This window comes from Anneissia japonica, unplaced genomic scaffold (genome assembly GCF_011630105.1).
Source record: "Anneissia japonica isolate Jap-2015-1 unplaced genomic scaffold, ASM1163010v1 scaffold3434_len466720_cov178, whole genome shotgun sequence".
In the NCBI taxonomy this organism is placed as follows: Eukaryota; Metazoa; Echinodermata; class Crinoidea; order Comatulida; family Comatulidae; genus Anneissia; species Anneissia japonica.
This window is the reverse complement of record NW_022718341.1, coordinates 242,651-267,965: the sequence shown is the minus strand read 5'-3', so window position 1 is coordinate 267,965 and position 25,315 is coordinate 242,651. Positions and strand designations below refer to the sequence as shown.

The 25,315-nt window shown below is 34.5% G+C and overlaps 2 protein-coding genes across 2 annotated transcripts in view; one reads left to right on the top strand and one right to left on the bottom strand.

Moving 5' to 3' along the window:
• LOC117110527 (adhesion G protein-coupled receptor L2-like) overlaps positions 1–12,238 on the top strand; it is a 48,171-nt gene extending 35,933 nt beyond the window's left edge. The window contains exons 10-16 of the mRNA XM_033253274.1: positions 2,776–2,867; positions 4,371–4,476; positions 7,243–7,463; positions 7,923–7,989; positions 8,232–8,335; positions 10,930–11,098; positions 11,762–12,238. Of these exons, the coding sequence (XP_033109165.1) occupies positions 2,776–2,867; positions 4,371–4,476; positions 7,243–7,463; positions 7,923–7,989; positions 8,232–8,335; positions 10,930–11,098; positions 11,762–11,836 (834 nt within the window). The 3' untranslated portion in view covers positions 11,837–12,238. The remainder of the gene's footprint in view (positions 1–2,775; positions 2,868–4,370; positions 4,477–7,242; positions 7,464–7,922; positions 7,990–8,231; positions 8,336–10,929; positions 11,099–11,761) is intronic.
• Positions 12,239–13,753: 1,515 nt separating this feature from the next.
• Positions 13,754–25,315, bottom strand: part of LOC117110532 (12 kDa FK506-binding protein-like) — a 16,136-nt gene continuing 4,574 nt past the window's right edge. The window contains exons 2-5 of the mRNA XM_033253279.1: positions 24,383–24,430; positions 20,185–20,297; positions 17,420–17,493; positions 13,754–16,058 (exon numbers count right to left, since the gene is read on the bottom strand). Coding sequence (XP_033109170.1) covers positions 16,004–16,058; positions 17,420–17,493; positions 20,185–20,297; positions 24,383–24,430 — 290 coding nt within the window. The 3' untranslated portion in view covers positions 13,754–16,003. The remainder of the gene's footprint in view (positions 16,059–17,419; positions 17,494–20,184; positions 20,298–24,382; positions 24,431–25,315) is intronic.

The window sequence follows — 25,315 nt, the reverse complement described above, 5'->3', positions numbered from 1 at the left end:
TTGTTGTCAATATTATCACCAGTAAATTCCGGTTTAGTTTCAGCCAGCCACGATGGTTCTCCGGTGGTAATCGTTATTGAACCTACAGAAATTGTACAAACAAATGTCCTCCGATTCCGATATTATGTATAAAAAACCCCAGTAGGCCTAATTATAAACAAAATCCCGACGATCCAGAAATTGCGTAAAAAATCCCGCCGATCCTGACTTTAAAAAATCCCGTAATTTTACTAAATCCCGCCGATCCAGTTATTGCGTACAAAATCCCGTAATTTTACAAATGAATTCCCGTCCATCTTTGATAGGGTATCTGTCATCCATATGTGATTTTGTTTGATTGTCACTATGGTTCTTGTTTCTATTTATGAAATATGGTACCGTATCTTATTGTGTCCTATCTTAAACTTTCGGACCAATGGACCTTCGGACCAATGGGACTTCGGACCAATAGACCTTCGGACCAATGGGCCTTCGGACTAATGGACCTTCGGACCAATGGGCCTTCGGACCAATGGACCTTCGGACCAATGGGCCTTCGGAATAATGGTCCGTCCCCGAAATCAACAATGAACTTCTAAATTAAAGTCCAAAGTGGAGGTGATCCAACTCTGTATGCAAGTCCAAAAAACAAAGATGATTTCTACAGTGATTTGGAAACTTGTGTGCTAAATATACCAGTAACCATCTGGTACTGCTTGGAGATTTATTACAAGCACATTTTTCTAGACTAGAATATCCATACTTACCAACCTGAGAGATTTGAAATGCGTGACTGCACCAGTTGAGTGGGATCTGGGAGTGGGGCGCCAGGGCCCCTGGGGTCACTGGCAGAACCCTGGAGACCCGGGTTTCAGCCACATATTAAACGGTTGGTTGTGATAATGGAACGCACAAGACCACACGCGACTACTAAATTCTATTATGTGCAAGGCTGGGTTGTTTTGGTGGGGAAAGTTAAATTTTCTCGGTAAATTGATTCTCGAACGAGATAACAAAAGCTCTAATGATTCAAGCTATTGCATGACCGTTTTTATATTTAATAACACCAATTTCTTCTAATTTTAAATACATTTTAATATGAATTCGTGATAATTCGTTATCACGCATAGCTTTTTGCTAAATGCGTGTTTCATCTAAAATCACTTTGAAATGCGGGACCGTCCCGCACGATACTAGACGGTTGGTAATTATGCATATCACACAAGGTCTCTTGGCGACACCCGAGATCAAAACAATAGCACCAAATTGATCACATTATCACAAAACGATCACCATTAAAGAGTATCAAGAATTCCCGCACGTATCGTAGTGCGACATGGGACACAGATCATTAAATCATCTGCTGTACAATGAAAATCAAGGTCAGATACGTAAATAATACACACAAACGAAATACACGACAAACTAGGCTCCAAGATCTCGTTGAGATAAAAGACCAAATGTCTCAAATTTTCCAGGAGTTACTTTTAGAGACCCTACCATCATTAACATCAAGTACAACACCCGATGAATACTCACGGCATCAAAACATCTATTCACAAGACGTCAGTTAAGGCGTTTTGGAAAATAACCAGTAAGAATCCTGATTGGTTCATAGATAAATCTGACAGAATATTACTTGCAATTAAAAGTAAGAAAGATGACTTTTTAGCTTACAAACATACACCAACTGAAAGTAATCTCAAAGCAGTACTCAGAAAGTGGTCAGAGGATGTGCCATTTGAATACTGGGAGGAGCTTGGTTGTAAGATTCAGAGAGATTCAGATGAAGGCAATGTAAAGGGCATGTATGAAGGCATAAAGTGAGCATTGGCCCCACCGTGAGAACGACATCTGCCATTAAAGACAAACATAGTAATGTTTTGACAAATCAGGTAGAACAACTAGAACGCTGGGTGAAACACTTTTCAGATTTATACTACCATGATTCTTATATAGCTCCTACAGCACAGAAGATATCAATATCCCAAAAACTATGTTTGAACGGGATACAATACCGAACACTGAAGAATTAAAAAAGGCTGGTGACAGTCTACCAAATGGAAACGCTGTTAGAGTAGATACAATTGCTGCAGAGCTCATAAAGAGTGGTGGCCCCATCCTACTTACACATTTACACAAATTATTTTGCATTTGCTGGGATCAAGGATGTTACTTTATGCCTTTTTGATAGCAAAATAAATGCACATGAAACAACATAACTTCAGTTCACCATGTTATTTTTATTCCTCCCTTCCACTGCTCCACACATAGAGGGCGGTAGATAGAATATTATTAAGGATGAATGTGGTATTATTGCCTAACAAAAGCGTTCTTTCTTAAGACCTGAAGGATGCCAACATAATAACAATCATAAGAACAATTGCGATAGAATTTGATGCAATAATTACAGAGGCATATCACTTTTGAGCATTGTTGGAAAGGTCTTTGGTACCCAGAATCGCAATGTGGTTCAGACCAGGGCGATCTACACTTGATATGATCTTCTCGCTCTGGAGAAAAGCAGAGAAATGCAACAACCACCATTCCTTGCATTTATCGACCTGACTAGTCCTTCAGCTTTTCGACTGAACGTAAACAAAATACCTTTGCCGAATTAAACAGCTACAATTATTTGTTAGGCTAGTAATATATTAGAATGTTTTTAAACAGAACGAGCTGAAAGAGAACACACTGTAGCAACTACGCTTGGACTGTAGCTCCAAATCATGTACGGTTGGTTATTTTTGAATGTTTAATGATATAGATCAAATGATTGGTTTCAATTACATACAGGGCAACAAAACTTTGAGTCTGATATCGGGAGTGTGCGTTTCTCTGTCACTTATCGCTTTGGTTGTTTCTCTCATCGTCTACTGCTTATTTCTGTAAGTTTTTAAATTTTTTTTTGTTAGTAATTTTAAATGGTGATTTCAAGATTTTACAACATCGAGAGTAAACCTAATACAATTACATACTACATCGTAGTAAACATCATACCGTTTAATTATAAAGAAATAGCGTTGAATAAAAGCAATCCAAAGTAGGAGAGTAACAAATTAGTGTATTATTATAGACAATTAATAAGACCTGTTAAAATCAAGGTGATCAAGGTAAATGATGTGAACATTTAAGATAAATTTATCTCTATTTTTTCAATAATTCACAAATTCAACATACATGAACTTAAAATACAGAATTTTCTTTTGCTATTTTAGTCAGGGAGTTATGATAAAATAACTACAAAACATCTAAAATAGATTGACAGCAATTGTATTAGTTGTCATAAATGTAGTACTACGGTGTTTTCGACAGCTTAAGAAAACGATAACGAATATGGGTACGTCATCAAATTTGTATACAACCCTTCCCTACAGTAGCATATTTGCCACAACTTATAGGATTCATGTTTATTGCATGAATCATGGATGATATTCAGCTCGTACAGCAAATTGTCAAGATTGTTTTAGACATGAATGACGATAATGATAATGACGTATTCGTTTTCGAAAACACCCTAGTACTACCTTTATGACAACTTATACAATTGCTATCAATCTATTTTGTAGTTATTCCCACTCCCCACTAATAAACCTATAACAAATTCCTCTAATTTGACATACACTAGAATAATAAACTAAAAATAATAAAAACATTCAATTTAAAATTTAGTAAAGGACAAATGTAAGAGGCTAAGATTTAAAAAATTGTTTCAAAGTATTGACACAACAACGTTTAATCTTTATTTATTTTTATATTTGCATGAGTATGCTTGACAAAAGTTTTGGCCGATCGAGACAACAACGTCCTAGGGGGTCCGGGGGCATGCCCCCGCGAAATTTTTGTGTTCTAGACGCCCGAAAATAACATTTGAGGCGTTGTGGGGCTATCATTTTTTTTCTTTTTCTTTCTTTTTTTCTTTTTTTCTTTTTTTTTTACCGGGGGGGGGGGCGGGCCCCCCTAAATCCGCCCCTGTTTATCAAGGTACAAGGTATGTTGTACCTTGATAAAGACCTGAGGATAGGTCGAAATATTGGTTTTCTCCAATAAAGTGTTTCTGAAGTCTATACATGGTATTCGTTTCCTATATTCTTTTGTTATATATATATACATATATATATAAAAATATATATATATAATGTATATAAAACTATTGTCTCCGGCAGGATTTCAGCTTGCAACTTCTCACTACAAAGGCGCGAGTGTCTTATCGTTATACCACATAGGGTTAGACCTGCACAGATCTAAACCCACAAACAACTTTTCTTGGAGCTCACACATGTTTAATTGAGAAACTGACTTGTACATTGTCGTTGCTAATTATAACATTAGTGTATAATCATTAATAGAAAAATATACAAATTCATATTTAATTGTTTACATGTAAATAGGGAACTATGGAAATCACTCCGCGTTTCAATTCACAAAAACCTGGTCGTTAACATGATTTTGATGCAATCACTCTTTATTTTTGGGATCGACAAGACAGGCCACAAAGTAAGTAGCCCATCACTGTAATGTTTTGTTTATCATATCATAATTTTATTATCATATTCAGATTATTCTTTATCTGTATTCATTTCAATTGTTTCCATCAGCAAAACATCACATTAATAAACATAGGACAAATATAAACACCGTTATAAATGTATTACTATTACATTATAATAAACATGTTTAACAATTTACGAATTCAAATATCGCTACTGGCAATTCTTGGTCTGTTACGTACTTTATTCTACTTATGCCGGGACAAGCTTTTGTCCCGAGCAATAAGGTCTTTCCACAAATCACGGTCTTCCATAAAGCATTTTATTTCCTTCGTCTGTTGAAATCCCTGTGTACTCGTAAGACATCAATGTAAGTTTTAGCTGGTCTACCTCTACCACGCGCACCATAGGTAGGAAGGAGTTCAGAAGAGTAGACTACGTGCAACTTCATTAGTGCTGCTATGACAATGTCCTGCAAGTCTCTCATCCTTCTCCATCTGATGGTATCTGTTAAGCGAGGTACATCTCCATATAATGATTCATTGCTGATAAGGTTGTTCTCATTAACTTTGGCATTCACTGCTGTTCTCAAAATTCATGTATGTGTGCCGTTGAGTCTGTTGGCAATTGTATTTGTTATATCGTCCACATCTCACTACTGTAGATAAATACTGTTTCTATGGTGACTCTAAACAATCTCCCTTTAAGCTTTCTTCAATTACGATCTCCATATCTTTCCCATCTTGTACATTGCCAACCAGGCATGTGCTTTCCTCTTTATTATGTCCTTTTCAGTACTTTCTAGATGGCTTTTCTAAATACTTGAAATCGTCTTCTCTTTCTATTACTTCACCATTTAGTGTCATAAGTGTTAAAGTTTCCCTTTGGTTAAATTCCATATATTTTGTCTTTTTAGAGTTCACAGAGAGCCCAATATTTGCTGCAGTCTCTTCTGTACTTTTATGGAGTTCTCGGGCTTTCTTAATATTAGAAAATAAAACTCAGGATATTCAGTACTTTTATGACTAGTTTATTTATGACAGTACACAAGCTTTCGTGCACACAGTGTACTTCTTCAGGTGAATGTGAAGTTAACATAAGTTTATGTTAACTTCACATTCACCTGAAGAAGTGCACTGCCAACCAGGCATGTGCTTTCCTCTTTATTATGTCCTTTTCAGTACTTTCTAGATGGCTTTTCTAAATACTTGAAATCGTCTTCTCTTTCTATTACTTCACCATTTAGTGTCATAAGTGTTAAAGTTTCCCTTAGGTTAAATTCCATATATTTTGTCTTTTTAGAGTTCACAGAGAGCCCAATATTTGCTGCAGTCTCTTCTGTACTTTTATGGAGTTCTCGGGCTTTCTTAATATTATAAGTTTATGTTAACTTCACATTCACCTGAAGAAGTGCACTGTGTGCACGAAAGCTTGTGTACTGTCATAAATAAACTAGTCATAAAAGTACTGAATATCCTGAGTTTTATTTTCTATTATATATTAGACTAGTACGGCTTATCTATTTTTTATTTTCTTAATATTGTTAGATTTAAAACAATAAGTCCAAATCGGTGATGGTTCTTCGACCGTGTTAGCTACTTTTGCGTTTTTCTAGAATTAAACCTAGTTCCTCCTCTGCTCCATCAAATGCTTTCCTCAAGGCGAGCACAAAAACAAAATACAAAGAGATATGGAGCCAGTGCGTCTCCCTGTAAGACTCTCGAGGTTATGCTAAAAACATCAGTTGGGCCATATGTTGAAATGATCTTAGCATCAGTCGCACTATACATTAATTCGATTGCTTTAACAGTCTTTGGTGGATTCCAATACGCTCTAAGCATTTTAATCAGGTCAAAATCAGGAAAAAAAAAAACAAAAAAAAAAAAACACAAATTTATTTGATGCTCTACTTTTTTTTAACAATAATAAACAGTGGCGGGTGGAAAACGTTTTTTTTATTATTTATTTGTTTTAAATACTCATCAGTTGGAATAAAAATAACACATAGAGGCCTAGAATGGCAATATCTTACATCAGACAACAACTTCGAAGGGCATCTTAAAAACAATTAAGATAAATTCTCTCACATCTAAAAAATCCCTTTTTTTTTGTTTTTCCGCCCCTATTTTTTCAGTGACTGAATCGAAAACTTTAGTTAAATCTATAAATATCATTACTGCTGGAAGATTGTTACTCTTTACCTCTTCGATAAGTCTCCTCACAGCCAGTATACAGTTTACAGTACTACGGCCTAAACGAGAATCCGTTTTGATTTATTCTTAGGTGATCATCTACCACATTCCGGATTTTGTTAAATAGCAGTTAGTTGAAAAGTTTTGCAAAAAATTATGTTAAGCTAATGCCTCTATTAACCTTCAGGTTTACTTAGGTCTCCAGATTTTGGGATAGGTATAATGTTGGATATCTTCCATAGGTCCGGGATAATTACATTTAGTGCTTGTTGCAGAAATATAGAATAATATTGTTTACAGCACATCTTCAGGAGAGAAGGGACCCTCGAATATTTCAAGATCATCAAACACCTTTTCTATTTCTTCGGGTTGTCCCTGGTCAATAATTTCTTCTTGTTCCCCACCTAGTAATTTGTAGAAGTGGTGATAACATACCATAATTAAATAAAATAAAAAATAAAATATGTCTATTTGTTTGTCCGTTTTTCTAGAAGACATGCGCCGTAAAACCATTCAATTATCCGATGTATTTACATTCTGCATTATCCACCGAGTCGTTTAAATAATAATGTATCTTTCAGATCGGATGTGCAGTTGTTAGTGTTCTTCTTCACTTTACTGCGCTGAATACTTTCACTTGGATGTTTGGTGAAGCGGTGTACTTGCTTTTCAAAGTTTCCACATCAGCTCCTAGCCAACACAACCAACTTCGAAATTACATGGCAGTGTGCTATGGTATTCCCCTTATCATCGTTGCCATTTCTTCGGCTGGAATCCCATCCGGACACAATCATGATGACATGTAGGTTACTGATTAATTTCTAATGCTGGAGACACATGGGTTGGGCAAGTGGGGAGTAGGCTCCGACGGAGAGAGCTGCTTCACTCCTCTCCAGATAAGAAACAAATTGTCATAGAGGAGAAAAGGCCTTTTAAATCATAAACTGTCATAATTTTGGGGAGTTTGCCACTACTGCCGATAGATTTAGAGTGACACCCGAGAAGCCCGCTTTGCTCTCGTCAGACATCACCGCCCCTCCCCACACCACTAAGGACATTGGACACTATGTCAGGCAAATCCTGGCGTACGTATCACCAGAGAACAGTGAAACTGGTATCACCCCTAGCGTATTGTATTGTTAAAATACATGTATTAACGCGGCATCACCACAAAAAATACGGTATATTGTATAGGATTTTTTTGTAATTTAAAAGGATAACAAATGTGAACACATTGAGATATTTTTTTTATCTTTTCCAGTTGTTGGCTTGGTCAGGAAAGAGGAATGATATGGGCATTCGTAGCACCAGCGATTTCAATTGCTATGGTAAAGGCTGTTTGAGTATAGCTTTTACATAAAAATTCTTTGATTCCTCTAAGTATTAATTTCGTAATTTTGTGTTTTTTGACTACTAACTTATTTGATTTTCTTAAGATTATTAATAATATTTTACAAAAGTTAGCGTAACGTTTATGTAAAGATGCGTATGCTGCACATTATCTTCTTAATGACAAATACATTTACCTTTATGTTAATACTGTACACATTTTTAATGAATTTTTCTCAAGGTTAACACTGGAATAATGTGCATTGTTTTGAGAATAATCTACAAACGAGCCGGTAATATGGTAGGAAAACCAGCTGCAGAGAGGACTAAGTTTAAACAATTGAGGTAATTGTAATAAACAAAATGGATAAATAATAGTAGTGCTCGAATAGGAACAAGATGCTTATAAAAGTACAGTTACACAAAGTAGAAAACGTGTACGTTGATATTATTGAGAGAATAATATTTTAATTCGAATATTTCGAGCACTCCGGTGCTCTTATTGAGCGATATCACGTATGATTAAAATGTTTTCACAAATCGATACCAGTCCACACTTCGCAAGGCCACTTGGTTTGAGTTTATAGTCCCTTTGTATTAATTGTGTATTTATTTTCAAACAATTGTCCAACAGGAACGTTTTTTTCCCGCTTACAGGCAAGACTTTGAAATCCTTTAAAAATTATTATTATTATTATTATTATTATTATTATTATTATTATTATTATTATTATTATTATTATTATTATTATTATTATTAATATTATTATATTATTATTATTACTATTATTTTAATTACTATAAGTATACTTTACACTAATATATTAATTATATTGCTATATATTATTGCTATAATTTCGTAAATTACTTAAAATTGCAATTACAATTTCGTTTAAATTACACTCAGAATATTTACAAATTACACTTAGAACACTCAATACTAAATATAATTATTTAGGTTACATTTAAACATATTCAAAGAATTAGAAAAGAGATTAACTTCTGGAAATTTTGCAACAAAAACAATAATCAACAGTTTTAGGTGGTGTCCAGGTCCAATCTTTTGTTTGAAATCAGAGGCGGGCCGACATGAATTGTGCACTTTCAATTTATTAGCCTTGGTTTTTCAACATCAATGTGGTAGGTGTTGTTTTGTCAAAATGTAGGAACGCAGTAGTATGTGGAAGGGTTTGATCAAAAAAAAAATCTTGTTCCCCAGGTTCTCAAATTTTTGAATACGTTAGTTTATGCTTCAAAAACAAATATTTACTATATAATCTATTATAAACATACATAGACATTATTAATACCAGCCACTAGTTTGAAAATCGAAAAATACAAAATATATATACAAATAAATAAATATATATATATATATATATATATATATATATATATATATATATTTGTGTGTGTATAATATATATATAATTAGAAAATTAGTAGATTTGATTAATTCAAGAAATCATTTAGAGTTTGAGTGTTTTCCTTAAATATAGCAAATGATGTCACCCCTTTGAAAAAGTCAAAAAATTGAACAATAGAATCAACATTTTAATTGCTTGATACTTATTTATACTTGATATTTTAATACGTTTAGACTTAAATGCACTTTATGGCTTATTGACCAAGCATGTCTTTTGTGGTTATTATTTTGTTTATATTTTTTCGCAAATTACAAGACAACGATTTTTTTTACTGTGGAGTGACGGAGTCAAGGGGGTCCAGTCGACCCATAACCTCCCCCTAATTTTAAAATTAAAGAAAAAAAGAAAGTTATAATAAAACGTTAAGTCTACTGAGAGTGCCATTTCCGGACATCTTGAGGTGCCATAATCAAAAATTAAATTTAGGCCCTCTCCAGTCTTTATTATATTCATTACGTCAGTTTGCAATAATTATCTTTCTCGCAATTATCAACTTTTACCTAGTTCTAAATTGTTTTATTTGTATTTATTCTTTACTAGTTTTGTTGTTTGTTATATATAATTGTGAGTTTAATGTCTGCAATACAACACTAAATACATGGCCAATTGTTTTTCCATATATGTATTTAACCCATTGTTTAAGCACCTGGATCTAAATTTCGGCTGTATCACGATTGTTGTATTGCCAAAATAAAATTTCCTTCCTTCATCTGTGGAAGACATTCCATGAGCCCACTCTATATGAAATTTCTGGGTCCGCCATATAGTGACAATTATTTAGCTTAACCTTACAGTATGTTTAAGTGACCAATACAAGTTTGATATTAATTAAATATCTCTGAAATTATAGTTTTCATTATGATTGTTTTAGGATAATATAGATGATCCAGTAATTCTTTGATGATTACATACCCGTCATTCTAATAATATTTGAAGCTCACATGTCGCAATTATAATTTAATTCATTGTTGTTAACTCTTATTTGTCAAATAAATAGAATTTAAAAGGGTAATTTAAATTCCATTTCCGGGCCTCCAAAATACTGAAAAATATTCGTAGCTCAACTCCAACCATGGCGGCGTTGACGTGGTCCGGACTCTCTTTAAGCACCCACTTCCAGAAATCCGGAATACTCCACTTCTCTTTTTAATAATGTCAGAGTTACTTAGGTGGTCGTGTTTCCATTAACATGAAAATTGTTTCCATAAGTTCTAAAAATTTAGAATACTTAAATTTTGTGAAAATGTACATGAATATTGTACATTGTCAGGATAAAATACAAATAGAACCCTATGACAAATATATCAGATTTATATTATTTCCCCAAAGTCAGCTGCCAGAACACTTTAAACTGTTTACAGTAAACTAATCAAACATCATTCAAATATTTTACTTCAGAAGGCCCTCTAGAAAATTGTTCTCTGATACCATTATTACTTCATGGTTGGTTACACAATCACATAAGCCTCATCTCCGTTGTCAGCTATCTCAAAATCTGATTTCTTTTTACAGAAAAACTACTCGTGCTACAATTATGCTGCTACCACTCATGGGCACCACGTGGCTTTTCGGACCGTTTGCTGCCAATTTTGATACTGTATTCCTTGATTATGTGTTTAACTTGCTTAACGGATGTCAAGGAATCTTCATATTCCTTATCTATTGCGTCTTTGATAATGAGGTAAAATTCACTTATCAAATTGTTTTCAGTTATCTTGAAACAAGAGCGACATTTACAAGCAGGTTTTTTTTTTTTTTTTTTTTTTTTTTTTTTTTTTTTTTTTTTAATAATATGAGTACCGGTAACTATAATAACGTCGACCTTTGTGATTTTTGCCTTTTTTTTTCTTATGAAATCTTAATTTTTATTATATATTCTGGCAAAAGATATAATACAAAGCTATACAATACATTACAAAGAATCTTAATCGCTCTTTCTTAAAATTTAGTTACATTACGTACTTTTGAATCTCAAAATTGTCCATTCACGCACGTTATGAACTCATGAATCCACCGTGGTTTGATTGAGCTATAATACGTATTGGAAAAAGAAGGAAATATTGACATGAAACACAAGGTAGTAATTAGCAAAGATCGTATTATGTTGTCTGTTATATTCAGCCATTAAATTTCCCCGTATTGGGATGAATAAAGTCTCCTTGTATTCTTCTATGCTCGCTCCGTGTCTCAAGTAAAAGTTTTTAGACGTTGATGGTTCTGTTTCCAAATACACCTGATAAAATCGCCATACGTTTACCAATTGTTGATACTGCAAATATTTGTATGCATTATGCTTTTTTTCCCCGAAATATTTACCATCAAAAATGTGATTTCATTTTTACAGACAAAGGAGTGTTTTAAAAAACGATTCAAGAAAAATGAAGTAATTCCACAGACTGAAATGACGCAAAACCAATGAATATGCATACTTTTTGCATACGTATTCACTATTACTGAAGGTCATTATAGTAGTCAAAATAAATGCACTATATTTTCATGTGAGCACTGCATCTAAATAAAATTGCATGTGGTAATAATTTTTTTTAATAGAAAAAACAGTGTCTCGTTCACGATCCAGTTTACTGAAAATAATTACAGAAAAGGGTGTATCTGACTGTCTAGTCTTAATATTGAAACGTCAGATACCTTATGTGCTTAAAAATTGTGTTTTAAATGAAACGGATGATCAGCGTATTTGAAAGCCAGATACACTTGTGTTTGCGTTTAGGCAATGAAAAGCGTTTCAGATCCTTATCAGGAATTATGCTTGTAATTTAAATAGCCTTTTCTCATGTCGCTAAACCTAACAAAAAGCCTTACACTGTCTACAGCATTTCACGTTACATGAGAAAAATAGTTTAAGAAAGAATTTATATATATATATATATATATATATATATATAGAAATATATATATATAGATCTATATATATATATATATATATATATATATACATATATATATATATATATATATATAATAACACCGCAGTTGTTAAAACAAACGCCGGACACTTTGACATAGTTTGAGACATACATTTATTAAACGAAGCCTTCTGCCTTCCTCAACGTAAGAGCTGTCTCTTATACACATCTAGATGTGTATAAGAGACAGGTCGTATACTGATCGCAGTGCATATAGGTCGTGATAGTGTGAGAGTTGCTTAAAGCATCGACCTGTGAGACGCACTCGGCAGAGGTTTACGCGACGACGTAACCCTATATAGAACAGATTCACTCATCCGTGACCACTCTGCGTTCTCTGCACAAATTCGAATTTAGAAACTCGGCCAGATTGGTCGAAAATCCAGGCGACTTCTTAGTGACGTTAGTCCTCCATCGTCTTGTAATCGAAAGCTCCCTACCGCGTATACGGCGACGGAAATAAACTGATCAACATCGACATAAACTGGATAATTATAATAGAAACAAGTTCTCGTAATCTCGAAAGCTCCGATGAGGGCAGTATATTAGAGGCAGTAGAGTATATTGGCCCTAACGGCCGCCCATACAAAAAATGATCTCTTAATCAATCAGCCGAGTGTTTCTAGAGCTCCTCATTGGAGCTAGCTAATAATAAAACACTTCCAATGACTGGAAGTGTTTCATACTTCATCATCATTCGCTGTAAAATGATGGGTAAACCAGGGAGTTATGGGTAAACGGTCTCTAATGTATTGACTTTCCGTAGTGTTAAATGATTTCAGAGAGCGCCACCAGCGTGTGTATGTTGTCGATTTGGATGGTATACATCCCAGAAAAAGTATAGTATGGAACGACACGCAAATAAGTATCATGGAACACCATTTGTGCCAAAATCTTATTCACTGATTAAGAACCCAGTTAGTCTTGGTAAACACATACACTAATTTCCATGTTCAAGTTAATAATTTTTGTTTAGGCCTATTTCAAAATTACTTAAAATTTTGCTCAAAACCCTGCTATAAGCCCTGTCTCAGAGAAAAACGTAGGCAGACTTACAAAATTGCATAATAAATTCCTGTAATTACACGTGATTACAAGACATGATTATTTTTTTTATACAAAAATTACAGAACATTTAAAGGTCCACTGATTGATTAATAGCAGATAAGATGCAGTAGTATAATACATGCTCCATGTATCAAAGTGCATGCCATCGTGTCGGGATTCAATATTTAGACATTAATTATGTCACCAACTTGGAATATGTTTTACACATTATTACGTAATTGTGTTGAATCATATGTAAAATAAGACACCTTATTTATGAATAACTGTAGTCAACTTGAGTACTCAATTACTAAGATTTGTCTTCATTCATATAATATAGATACAATAATGATCAATCAATCAAATCAAGGAATCAAGAAATATTTATTGTCGATCAACAATACAACATGATACAGTCAAAATTTGGACCTAGGTGCTTGTCCACCTTTAAAATCTAAAAATTTCCCATCACAGGATTTATTATACTAAGAAGAATTTGAGACCAAAAGCAAGAGCTTGGGTTTATGGAACTGGATCTAGTAGGAGACCAAAAGCAAGAGCTTGGGTTTATGGAACTGGTACAGAATGTACAGTATCTGTCTTAATTGTCTGCATTAACAAAGTTAAACTCTAATAAAAATCATTTTTCCTGGTTTTAAATCTGGACAATCTGTCTTCCTCAGACTTACTTTTTAATATAAACATAAAAATAAAATATCAACTATGTTATCAATTCTGAATGCACAACACTACTCACGTTGTACTGGGTAAACTAAAAATTCACAAAAAACATGCTGGTTGAAGAAAATTAGAATAAATTGTAATATACTTTTTTTTCGATATTAGATCTTGAATATGTGGCGAAAATAAAGCTATAATCCTGCATCATTTTTCAATCAAATGTTTTAGCTTTTACATTTTTTAAGAAACCCTAAATTGACATCTATACCCTTTCTGGGAGGCTGATCAATAGAACATTAAAATTAGGCTAAATTTTGCTATCATTCACTTCCACTTGATCATGCCATTAGATTATTGTAACCAACTATTTCAACAAGGTTAAATGAGGATTATTTGACACAAAATTACACAAATACATTGCTACATTTTACACTCACAACGTTTTGACTCGAATGAATTCTCAGGTTCAAGTGAGACACAAAGTTAAATCACTGTCTAGCCAATAAAGCTAAAAGGTTAAAGTTGAAAGCAGTGCAGGGATAATTAATCCCTCTCATAGACAAAGAGCTTAGCTTAGCATTTCTTTAAAAATTTAACGACTTGATGACAGTGATTTCTTTTACTTGTTGTCTACATGACTTTCGTAGTGTAGTAATAGGCCACATGTGTCTGTTGGTTTTCTATAAGTATATATTGTCTGCCGCAATTTCATTAATAAATTTGTGATTTGCATTCCTAGAAAAGGAATTGAATTGTTCACAGCATTTTACATCGTGAAAGTTATGGCAGGGTGAATATAATTAAGCAAGTCCAGAAATTGCATGGCTGCGACTAATTTAGGAATGAACAGGAGGGTACCATCAACATATCATTTTTAGTATTTCAGCATTTGAGTATGGATGCATGAACGTATTATCCAAAGCGGTCCAAAAGGTTATAAAATTTCTACCACAATACCCAGCTGATAAGTAGCCTTGAAACTGAAATAGCTGGTGCTCCATTGTTGTCTCATCCTATATTTACTACTGTTCCATTGAGACTATTCAGATATCAGTATTGGTATTGGTATTGATATTAATATCAATACATTATTATTTATAGGGAGGTTTCGCATTCGAACCCATACGGTCAGTGTGATGGATGCGTCATCATTTATGACATCACACGCCAGTTGCTATCCACTAAGTGTGCGGACGACATGTATACCTTGCTCACACGTAAATGAAAAACGCGTAGGAAAATTTTGGATTTCTAGCAGGATCTTTGGTTTTTTTTTTCTCAAATTTTTTTATAGTTAAGTGTAAAGAATAAATTTATCTTTGAATACTTCATGCCAATTTTTGACATTTGAAGACCGTAAATTATGATAGGATGCGTCTCATTTTGAAGTATCAAAATGTCAGTGCTTGGACCTTGGTGGTGTTGGGATTTTCATGTACTCCTAGGCCTAGCTTGTAGCCAAGAATTTTTGGGTCATAAAAAGGGCGGCCTATCACAAATAACCAAATATTCTGGACAACAAAGAAGGAGTATTATTTAGTATACCAATTTCAATTTTGAAAACCTTACATACTAACACTTTGAGAAGCATGATGAGAGAAGAAGATGGAGTATAGGCCTAGGCCTAGCTACTGTAGGCCCTAAGCTAACCCAGAAATTCTACAAGCCGTTACGGGTAGCTAAACGTATGCATACACGCATTATTTTGTTCGCATGCAAAACCTTTCTAACATAGTATTAATATGATGTCTCATCTTCACTAATGTTCCATTGGATGAGAAAATTCAGATATTATTAATAATATTATTAATATTGTCTCATCGTTATTCACTAATGTTCCATTGGATGAGAATGAATTCAGAGATTAATATTAATATTAATAAAAAAAAAAAAAAAAACTTGGAGAGACTGTGCAGCAAGTAGACAAGTATATTTTAGTCAAATCCAATAAGTTCCACATCAAAGAATAAGGTTGAATTTGGTGGAATAGTGTGAAAAGTTAAGAAAAACATTTATAAATGAATGTTGACAATTACATAAATATATACATTAAAGAGAATACAGTATATTTTTTTCATTGCATGCGACAAGTTAGTACACACATACCGTAAATGCTCTATTAAGCACCTCAAATAAATGGGGCTTTTTGAATAACCGCCGCACCAAACAAGGATTCAAATAAATGTTGCAGTGCTTAATTGATTTACTACCCAACATGCTTTCATGATTAATAACTAATTTTTCATGGATTGAATAAATACTAATATATTGCAGAACTTTAGCACAAAAAATAAAGAAGATTAATAATGCGTTTAACCCAGTTGGTTTAAAGAAGCTTCAAAAATGCAACTTGCATTATATAGTTTAATCACCTGTCTGTTAATATTGTTCAAATGGTCCTCAAATCCCCAACCCAACTCCAGATCATCACCAAAATTTAATTATTTCTTCATTGGACCATGACTAACTATTTTGGAATTAATTTTAGATCTAGTGATAGGTTTTTTTCACCAAAATTTATTAATTTCTTCCTTATAACCTTGATAATTTTTCAGAACCTTTCATTCAGATCATGTCGATAAGTTTTTGATATATCTGGTTTGGGATGTTTCCTTTGAAAGGTCCTCATGTCTACACCCTACTATGGACCATTACCAAAATTTAACAATTTTTATTGAACCTTTACAACTATTCTGGAAGATTTCATTTACATCCATCGATAAGTTTTTTTTAGATATTTAGGTCCAGGACTTTAAATGACCCTCAAATTCACACCTGAATCTGGATTGTCACCAGAATGTAACAATTTCTTGGTTAAACTTTCCAGAAAGCTTTATTCAGACCAGTTGATTGTTTTTTTTTTAATTCAGTGTGGGGTGTTCCCTTTATTTTCTTTTAAATGGCCCCATATCCACACCCCACTCCAAACTGTCGCCAAATTTCTTTGATGGTATTATGACTGGACAAAGTTTGGAAAATATCCAGGCATGGAAAGTGACAAAAGTGCCAGACCAAAAAAAAAAAAGATAGGAAAAATTATATGGCAGAAAAAATATTTAGAACAAAAACAATGGCTTTTCCTGCTACTGCTAGGAAAAACCAATTACAATGGTGACTCCTAAATTTTTTTTACAGAATTGTATAAAATAAATCATGTGTTTATATGACAGCAAGAAATATTGTACATACATACAATTATAAATAAATTAATATTTTTGAATTTATCCTTTAGGTTATTGTAATTCAGTTATTAATTTTTGTAAAAAGTTATATCAAATTTTATTCTATTTAATCTGGAATTAATACATTTCCTCTGAATAAATGAGTAATTGAAAACTATAAAAGGATATACGCCTGGATGTCCTTTGGCCCCATATGCATACTCAGGGGGACATGTCAGAATAGCTCTCTGTCCTAAACTCATCTGAAATACAAAACATATAGTACACTACATAATCAAATAATTTGAACGAAGATTCCACTATTAAACTCCTCTTATGGACAAAAGAAATAATGAGTACTTCAAATTTGTACTGAAAGCTGATCTATTTGAATGAAAAAAAATTGTAAAACATTTAATACTTGTTCTTAGACATGGCACCTTGAAAAAAAAACAAACATACAATAAGCTTTTCCCACCCCTTGACTGTCAAGTTTACAGATACTGTATGCATGATCTTGTTTCAGTCATACATTAATATGCACTGTGATTGATACAAAATTAATTGAGGCAATTATGGTAAATATATTGCTAGAGAGAGTAGTTTACTATGAGGAAAAAAAAAAAATTGAGACCAATCAATGTGATATTGCAAATGCAGACAAAAGGTGGTCCTACCCAGTGGCAGACTCTGGAAAAATGATAATAGAGGGGGGGCCAGGGAGGGGCTTCCAAAGACGGAGGGTGTAGAACGCCTCAGCCCTAGGTTGAGGCTGAGGTAAGAATGATTATGGCACTTCTAGATGGCCGGAAATAACTTAATGGTGCCACCACTGTTAACCAGGGTAAATTATTGTTGTTGTTCGACATCAAGCTTTGGCTGTCATCTGACGTAACAATGGATTATGCAATTACATTCAGAGAATAGGCCTATTCTTAAAACAATTTTAATAAAGCTTGATGCTGCAGAAGAATAAATTGCTTTTTAAATTGTTAGCAACTGGTATGTACAGTAATTTGAATTCTGTATCGGGAGTGGGCAATTGCTTAAAGAAAGTTGCGCATTCCACAGCTAACTTTTCATCTTTCACTCTTATCTTGACGATATGTCTATTATGTACATTCATGCTTGTACTGTGAATGAGGTGGAAATAAAGATTTTGATATGATTCTGATGTTGTCGAGCACAGGTGGGCAAAGTGTGGCCTGAAAACTGTTTTTTTGAGAATGAAAATGAATTAAAAACCCTATTTATGTGGCTCGCCAAACATCTTTGCCTAAAAAACACCTTGTTTTTACAGCCCGACAACAAGCCAGGTATCAAATTTTACCGCGGCCAGAGCGGCCATTGCTGACGGCGCCCTCCCCAGTTGGCCTTGGTGCCCCTGAAAACGACGACCACTACTTGCCTGCCCTTTTGAAGCCTTGGCCTCGGTGCCCTCACAATGCTTAACAAACTGTAGATCGTTTGACACGTAAAATAAATCTAAGTAAGAACGTTTAAATCTTGAAAGAAAACACAAATTCCAAAAACATAGGTTGCCTAAGCTAGCCTAGGCCTAGGCGAGGTTGCAGTGACCGAACAGAACATGAGAGAATTTCCATGTGTGTTGATACAAACTTTTTTTGCGGTTACCGTTGTGTGCGCATGCGTCTTACTCTAGCGGTTATTGCAATTTTAACATGGGCTCATTCGACTGGTTCATTTTGTGGGAAAAAATTTTCGTTGAGTATTATTTTCATTCGACTGGTTCGTTATTAGACTTCGTTGACAACCAGAGTGCGTTAATCAGCGTTAAGTTATCCATGTGACCAAAGAGAAACATGGCCGATTGGTGATTTTTTATTAACATTTGCGTTAATATAACTTATATTAAATTTCATAAAATAGACATTATAATATTTACCCACATGGAGTCAAAAAATTATTGTAGGCAAACAGAATAAAAAAAAACTGGATGAAAATATTTTTTTTTTAACGAAAAAACCTATACTACCACAAGTTGAAGCAATCTTGATTACGCAATGTGTATCGCGGTAACAATACAGCCATTTTGTTTTGTCGAGTATTTACAAGTTTTCTATTTGACTGGTCGTCTTCGTTGAGTAGGATGTTACCGATGCGCAGGTGGGCGTGGTTTAACGAAGAACGACCAATCGAATACGGCCTTTGTATATTTGTAAACATGTGCTTGCTGCACAGTTAACTTTGGGTGATCTTACGTCATCGCAGCTTTCACAGCCAGTTTAGAGTTGTGGCTTCCTCTCCGATGACGACGGACTGAGCAACAACACAAAGATATCAAACTTCTTGAAGTTTGACTGTTTTTTACGATCGCCGACTGTCGCAGTATATTCCAACATTGAATCGATAATTAATAGTTAATACTCTACAAAGTCATATTACCATTGATAACTATGGCTTGGCTAGGCCTAGCTTGCCTAGCCTGGCTATGACGAATCAAGGCACTCGCGAGAAATTGGTACTGAGGCTAAATCAAATTTTGCCTTGGGTGCCCTTTTATACTTGAAATTTTGGCCTTGGTGCCTTTCAAAATCATGTCATACCGGAGGCCATTTGGCCTTGCCCATAAAATCCCCAAATTCGAGGCCTGCCAATCATCTGTAAAAAGTAACGTTAAAACTGAGAATAAAGTGGTATAAAAGCAGTGTATGAAGGTTTTTGGAAGCACACTGAAAACATTAAAAATTTAGTCCTCTGTGTTAAATCAAAAATTCACTTTGGTCCTCCGACCGATTTTTATGCCACCCCTGATATAAGTAATTCACTCACTTTACATACAAAATTGTTCTTTACTGTGAAATAAAAAGATGGCTTTAGAGAGCATTTTAGAACATGTAGACAATATATTCTAATAGGTTACTTTTTATGAATCAATAACTGTTAGTCTTATTATATTAATTTTCCGAAAAAAAAAAATGTATACAATTAACCTGTGCGACACCTTCATCCCATCCTCGTATCACTTCACCTGCTCCTAAGGAAAATTTAAAGGGCTTGCCACGATCACGAGATGAGTCAAACTTTGTTCCATCCTTGAATTTTCCTGGAAGAAAATAAAATATAGGAAACCTAAAATAGAATAATGAAAATTGTTATCTGCTCACTGAACATTTCACTTTACACCTTAGCACAGTATGAGCAAAATCACAACCCCCTTTTCCAAAAGAGTCTACCATAAAATCTCAAACAGAAGTCCAATGGGTTTAATCTTGAGAAGATACAGTAGCCCATCTCGAATCGAACCTCCCTTAGAATCTGGAGTGAATGTATTTCAAAAGAAGATATAAAGCTTTAGAATCATCTTAATATAATATTTCAAAAAAATCTGTGCAAAAGTGAATAAGCATGTTTCTCTCAAGTAGACAACACCTTATGATTTTGTATGGGAAAAGACTATACAAACAGTAGTGTTTTTTCTACAACTGTATAGACTATTGTACTTGTTTGTACTTTAATACATAACTTGGCAACTACTGGTACTGTATGTCTCTTAACTTTGGGGCATCGTTAAAGCCACTATCCCACTTACGCATATTTGAACGTGTAGGTGTAGCATGCGTTACCGAGAGATGAATTTTTAAATATATTTTCAAAACCTTTCCACTTTTTGTGATTGCTTTTATTATTCTTCTACTAATACTTGTTCCTGTATGACAATAAGAAATTAAATGAAACACTATTCATAATAACATAATTGGTCCATTCAAAACTGTAGCACACGTAACAAGGATGAGTTACCGGTGCAGTGTAAGTTACAATTGTAGGCTTATGCCACTATAACAGCAACGAGGATAAGGCTTTCCTGTCGCTGGACTAGTCTGTGTGACAGTGCCATGAACAATCATGTATAAATGCCTCACCTAATATTTTTTCAGTATGATACTTATGGATATGTAGCATTATGAATTACCGAGATGTATTTTTTATTAGATTTTGAAAACCTTTCCACATTTCGTAATGACACTTATTATTCTTCTACTACCAGTTGTTTCTTTGCTATAAATAATAAAAAAAATTAATGAAACACCATGGCCTTGTCCTTTGAAAATCGCAGGTGAGCAATAAAACACTCGCCATAACTTTCAGGAAGTGATTATTTTGCGGGATGGCGCGGGGAAGGGGGGTTTGGGTTAGGGGAGTTTGGGTTAGGGGAGTTTGGGTTAGGGGGGTTAGGGTTAGGGGGTGCAGATGAACATTCAATCGCTATACAGTGCAATCAACATTAGTAAACAAGACATAAAATTTAACTTTGAATATTTGCATGTAGAGAAATAATAAAGTGCACTCTCCCAATACCATCCCCTCCCCACCCACACCTCGGGACCAGTTACGATGTTCGGATATCTATTGAACCCTTTACCAACAGCATGTTGTAGGCCAGCTAGGCTACGGCCTACAGTAGCTGCTGAAATAGGCCTAGGCTTATCTAGCAAGAGACCTGTGGGTTCGGTATGACTAGCCTACCAAAAGTTAACATACAGTACTGTACATACTATGTACTAGTATAGCCATAATATCAGCGCTGGTTTGAACGGCAAACTCGCCTATGGTTCCGGTGGTAGAACAAGTCTTCTCGGATAAGGACTATAAGCCATAGGCCCAGTGTATACAATGGCTCGTGTGCACTATAAAGAACACAGTATATCCTCCGAGACGAGTAGGGGGATACCCCGGTGTACTGGAACAGACAGCCCCTGTGGTGGACGACGAGAGTTGCTGGTACTGGGTAACCGGGTAGCACAGACACGAAGGGACCCTTAGGGACGAAGAAAGTCATTGATCGAGTTCCTAGTCCACATATCAAGTGCCCTGAGCATCTTACATTAGATGGATATGTGAGCTATATAAAACTACATTATTATTATTATTATTATTATTATTATTATTATTATTATGTACTGTACAGCAAATCTAATTACCAATAAATTTTATATTGCTTTTATGTGCATTTTTGGCCTGATATTTTTTCCCTAAACCCAACTCATTCTTCATATCATTGTCACGATGCCACTTGCTAGTTGGTTGTTGTAAACATCAGACATCAGGTCGCGCCTCCTAAACTCTGCCAGCTAATTGGTTAATTTTTTTTCGTGGGGTCATGTGCAAACATGTGCTTGGCTGTGATGACGTTGTAGCCATCGTAGAAACTTGCTGTGAGTTCCGTCTTAATCTCAGGTCGATTCCAATCGATGTTTAAGGAGCAATAATGTACTTTATTAAACAATGGAATTTGTAATTTTATTTAACCGGATCTAACCATGTAACTTTAACATTTACTGGTCTGACGTTTAAATCAAAAGATAATCTCTGACAGCAGTACGCTATTGAGACCGAGAAAGCAGTACATTGTGCTAGGCTTACTGTTACCTTAGTTGTTAATTCTTAGACAGCAATGTGATTATTGTGTTATTTCGTCCGGAAATCGTTGTTTATTAACTGTTTGTTCGGTTTGTAGAAGTTCAGACCATGGAGGAATTAGTTTAGAATTCCTCCATGTTCAGAGAGTGTACACAAAAAAAGTAGAATGACCCACGATATCGGTATAAAGACGTTTTTCAGCCTTGGCCTAGCATTTTTTACATTAGTAAATAAATGCTATGGTCAGCAAAAATTGCGTCGGCATTTCGAGGGCTGTGGAGGTGAATTATTTTGAAATGTAAGGCAAGCTATTTTTCACACTTCTTGATAGCAGTTTAGGTGCGCGATGGTGCGCGAGCACGGTCACGCGCCTTAAATGACAAGGTCTGAAACACTATACATAATATAATAACGGTCCATTAAAAACTGTAGCTTGAGCTACCAGTAGCATGAATTACCAATACAATTCGAGTGTTCGTGTAGTTGAATGCCACTTAGAAACAACAAAAAAATGTGCTAATCCTGAAGGTGGACTATTAATTACACTTGTGCCAATAACTTACTGCAAGCTTTTGTCGATGTTATTAACATGACTTAAAAATAAATTTATTTATTATAATCCTTTTACAATTTTCTAAAAAAAAAAAAAAAAAAAATGAATACAACAACGCCCTTTTATGTAAGGGGCTGGACAAACTGTAGCATGAGTTCACCATGTTTTAAGCAAGTCATGTTAAAATTATGAGGGGTATTTACTTTTTCTGTTACATGTAATTAAAACATTACCATTAGTAGTTACCTAACATAATCAACATTTAGTGTTTTTTTGGTTTTTTAAAAATAAAATTGATAATTACTGAACTACTGCACAGATATGATTAAAAACTTAATCTAAAACAAATACAGACAACATTGTATTTTGTTATAATGAATACATAAACAGTAGACAAATTTAAAATCATTAGGTATAGTTAATAAAATTAATGATAAAATGCATAGTCCTATGTAGATACAGAAGTTGACACATGCTTGTATGGATGGTGATATAGCCTTGGATGTTAGCTTAAAAAATAGAAAAAATGAAAATTCCAATCAAATGAATTTTAAGAGCTAGAGCTTGAAGTTTGTAAATGGATGTGCATAAGTGTAGCATGTGTTACCGTGGAATTGCCTTCCTGTATTCTTTGAGACTAACATTTAAGAGCTTACTTGATAGTTCCCCTTAGGCCAAGCACAAGTGTGCCTTATTTGCAGACAATCTTCAACGATGTCAACTCGCATATAAGATGAGGCTTAAAATAGCAAATTACCATCGACAAAGAGGGGGTAGTAGTATATGCACAACCTACAAATTTAAAATTTATTAAATCATGTTCGTCCTACATGTATGTGCGGGTCGTCCGAAACACAAATATTTACTACAGTACTCAATGAAACTACTTATTGTCAGTATGAATGAAAGCAATTTTAAATATGGGGAAATAAGATTTTGATAAACATTTAAAAACTCATTAAATGGTATTATTTTGAAAGATTAGACTTGCATTTGGCTCTGTTTTTAGCCAGCTAGACAGTATCAAGACCATAGAAAGCAGAAAAAAGTAGAAATTCCGATGATGAAACAGGGGGTCGTCTTATACGCCTGACATACAAAAACTGTCCAAAAATCTTGTCAAACTCGGGGGTCGATAAGCGGATCGCCTTACATGCGAGTATAATAAGAAACATAAATTACAGAACTTTTATTTATGTTAAACTTTGAGTGCTTACCTGTGTAGTGAACTACTACCATCTGACCTTTCTTGGGAAAGTTGGAGCCTGAAAATAAAAGGTTTGATTTTGATGTAATTGAGAATATTGCATTAGTTTCCTTTCATAATATCTACTGTAATTGTAATAACTTTGTTGGGTTGCTTCCCACTTCATCTCCTTGTATTATGTCATGCTTGCGGCACACTCGTTTTGTGGTGGTGGAAGAAGCCTTCTCCGAAAGGACACAAATATAGGCCCAGTGAACATAACTGGCATGTGACATCTAATGAACTCTGTACTGTCATCTGCTGAAATGAGTAGAGGGTTACTTCGGGGTACACAGTATGTGTGGATACTTGTGGATAAGCAAAAGTATTAGTTCCAATCTTAAAAAGATATTTGCCGACAGGGTCTCAACAAAGAGGTTAACGAGAGTCAATCTGGATCCCACAATAAAAAAAATGCCTGGTAGGGAGGGTTTTATGGCTTACTGTAGTAAGATAGCCCATAATGTGCTTTTAGACCACAAAACTAGGGATTGGCAATCAAAATATTATTTGGATAGGCAAATTATTTTTTACTTCCTGTTCAGACGACCTCGTTGTGCAGAGGACAAAAGGGGGTTTTGACCTATACGGGGAGAGGAAAATTCCCCTTTCCCCCACTAGTGCCACCACTCTTCCCAAGGAATTTCAACCTTGAATTTCTAAGTGATCTACTTCATTTCTCATGCCAATATAAAAATTAGCAGTTTGGTGTACTGTTGTTTTTACAGAAGTATAGTCAGTGTTAATAATACAAAAAGTGATATTTCGAATGAACATGCCATACATAATTCCTCATTGATCAGAAGCTGTTAGAATGCCCATTACCAATCTTAGGGCACATAGAAAAAATTATTAGATTATCCCTCTTTTAAAAAAAAAATGATGAGGGCAGGAGGTTTGTTTT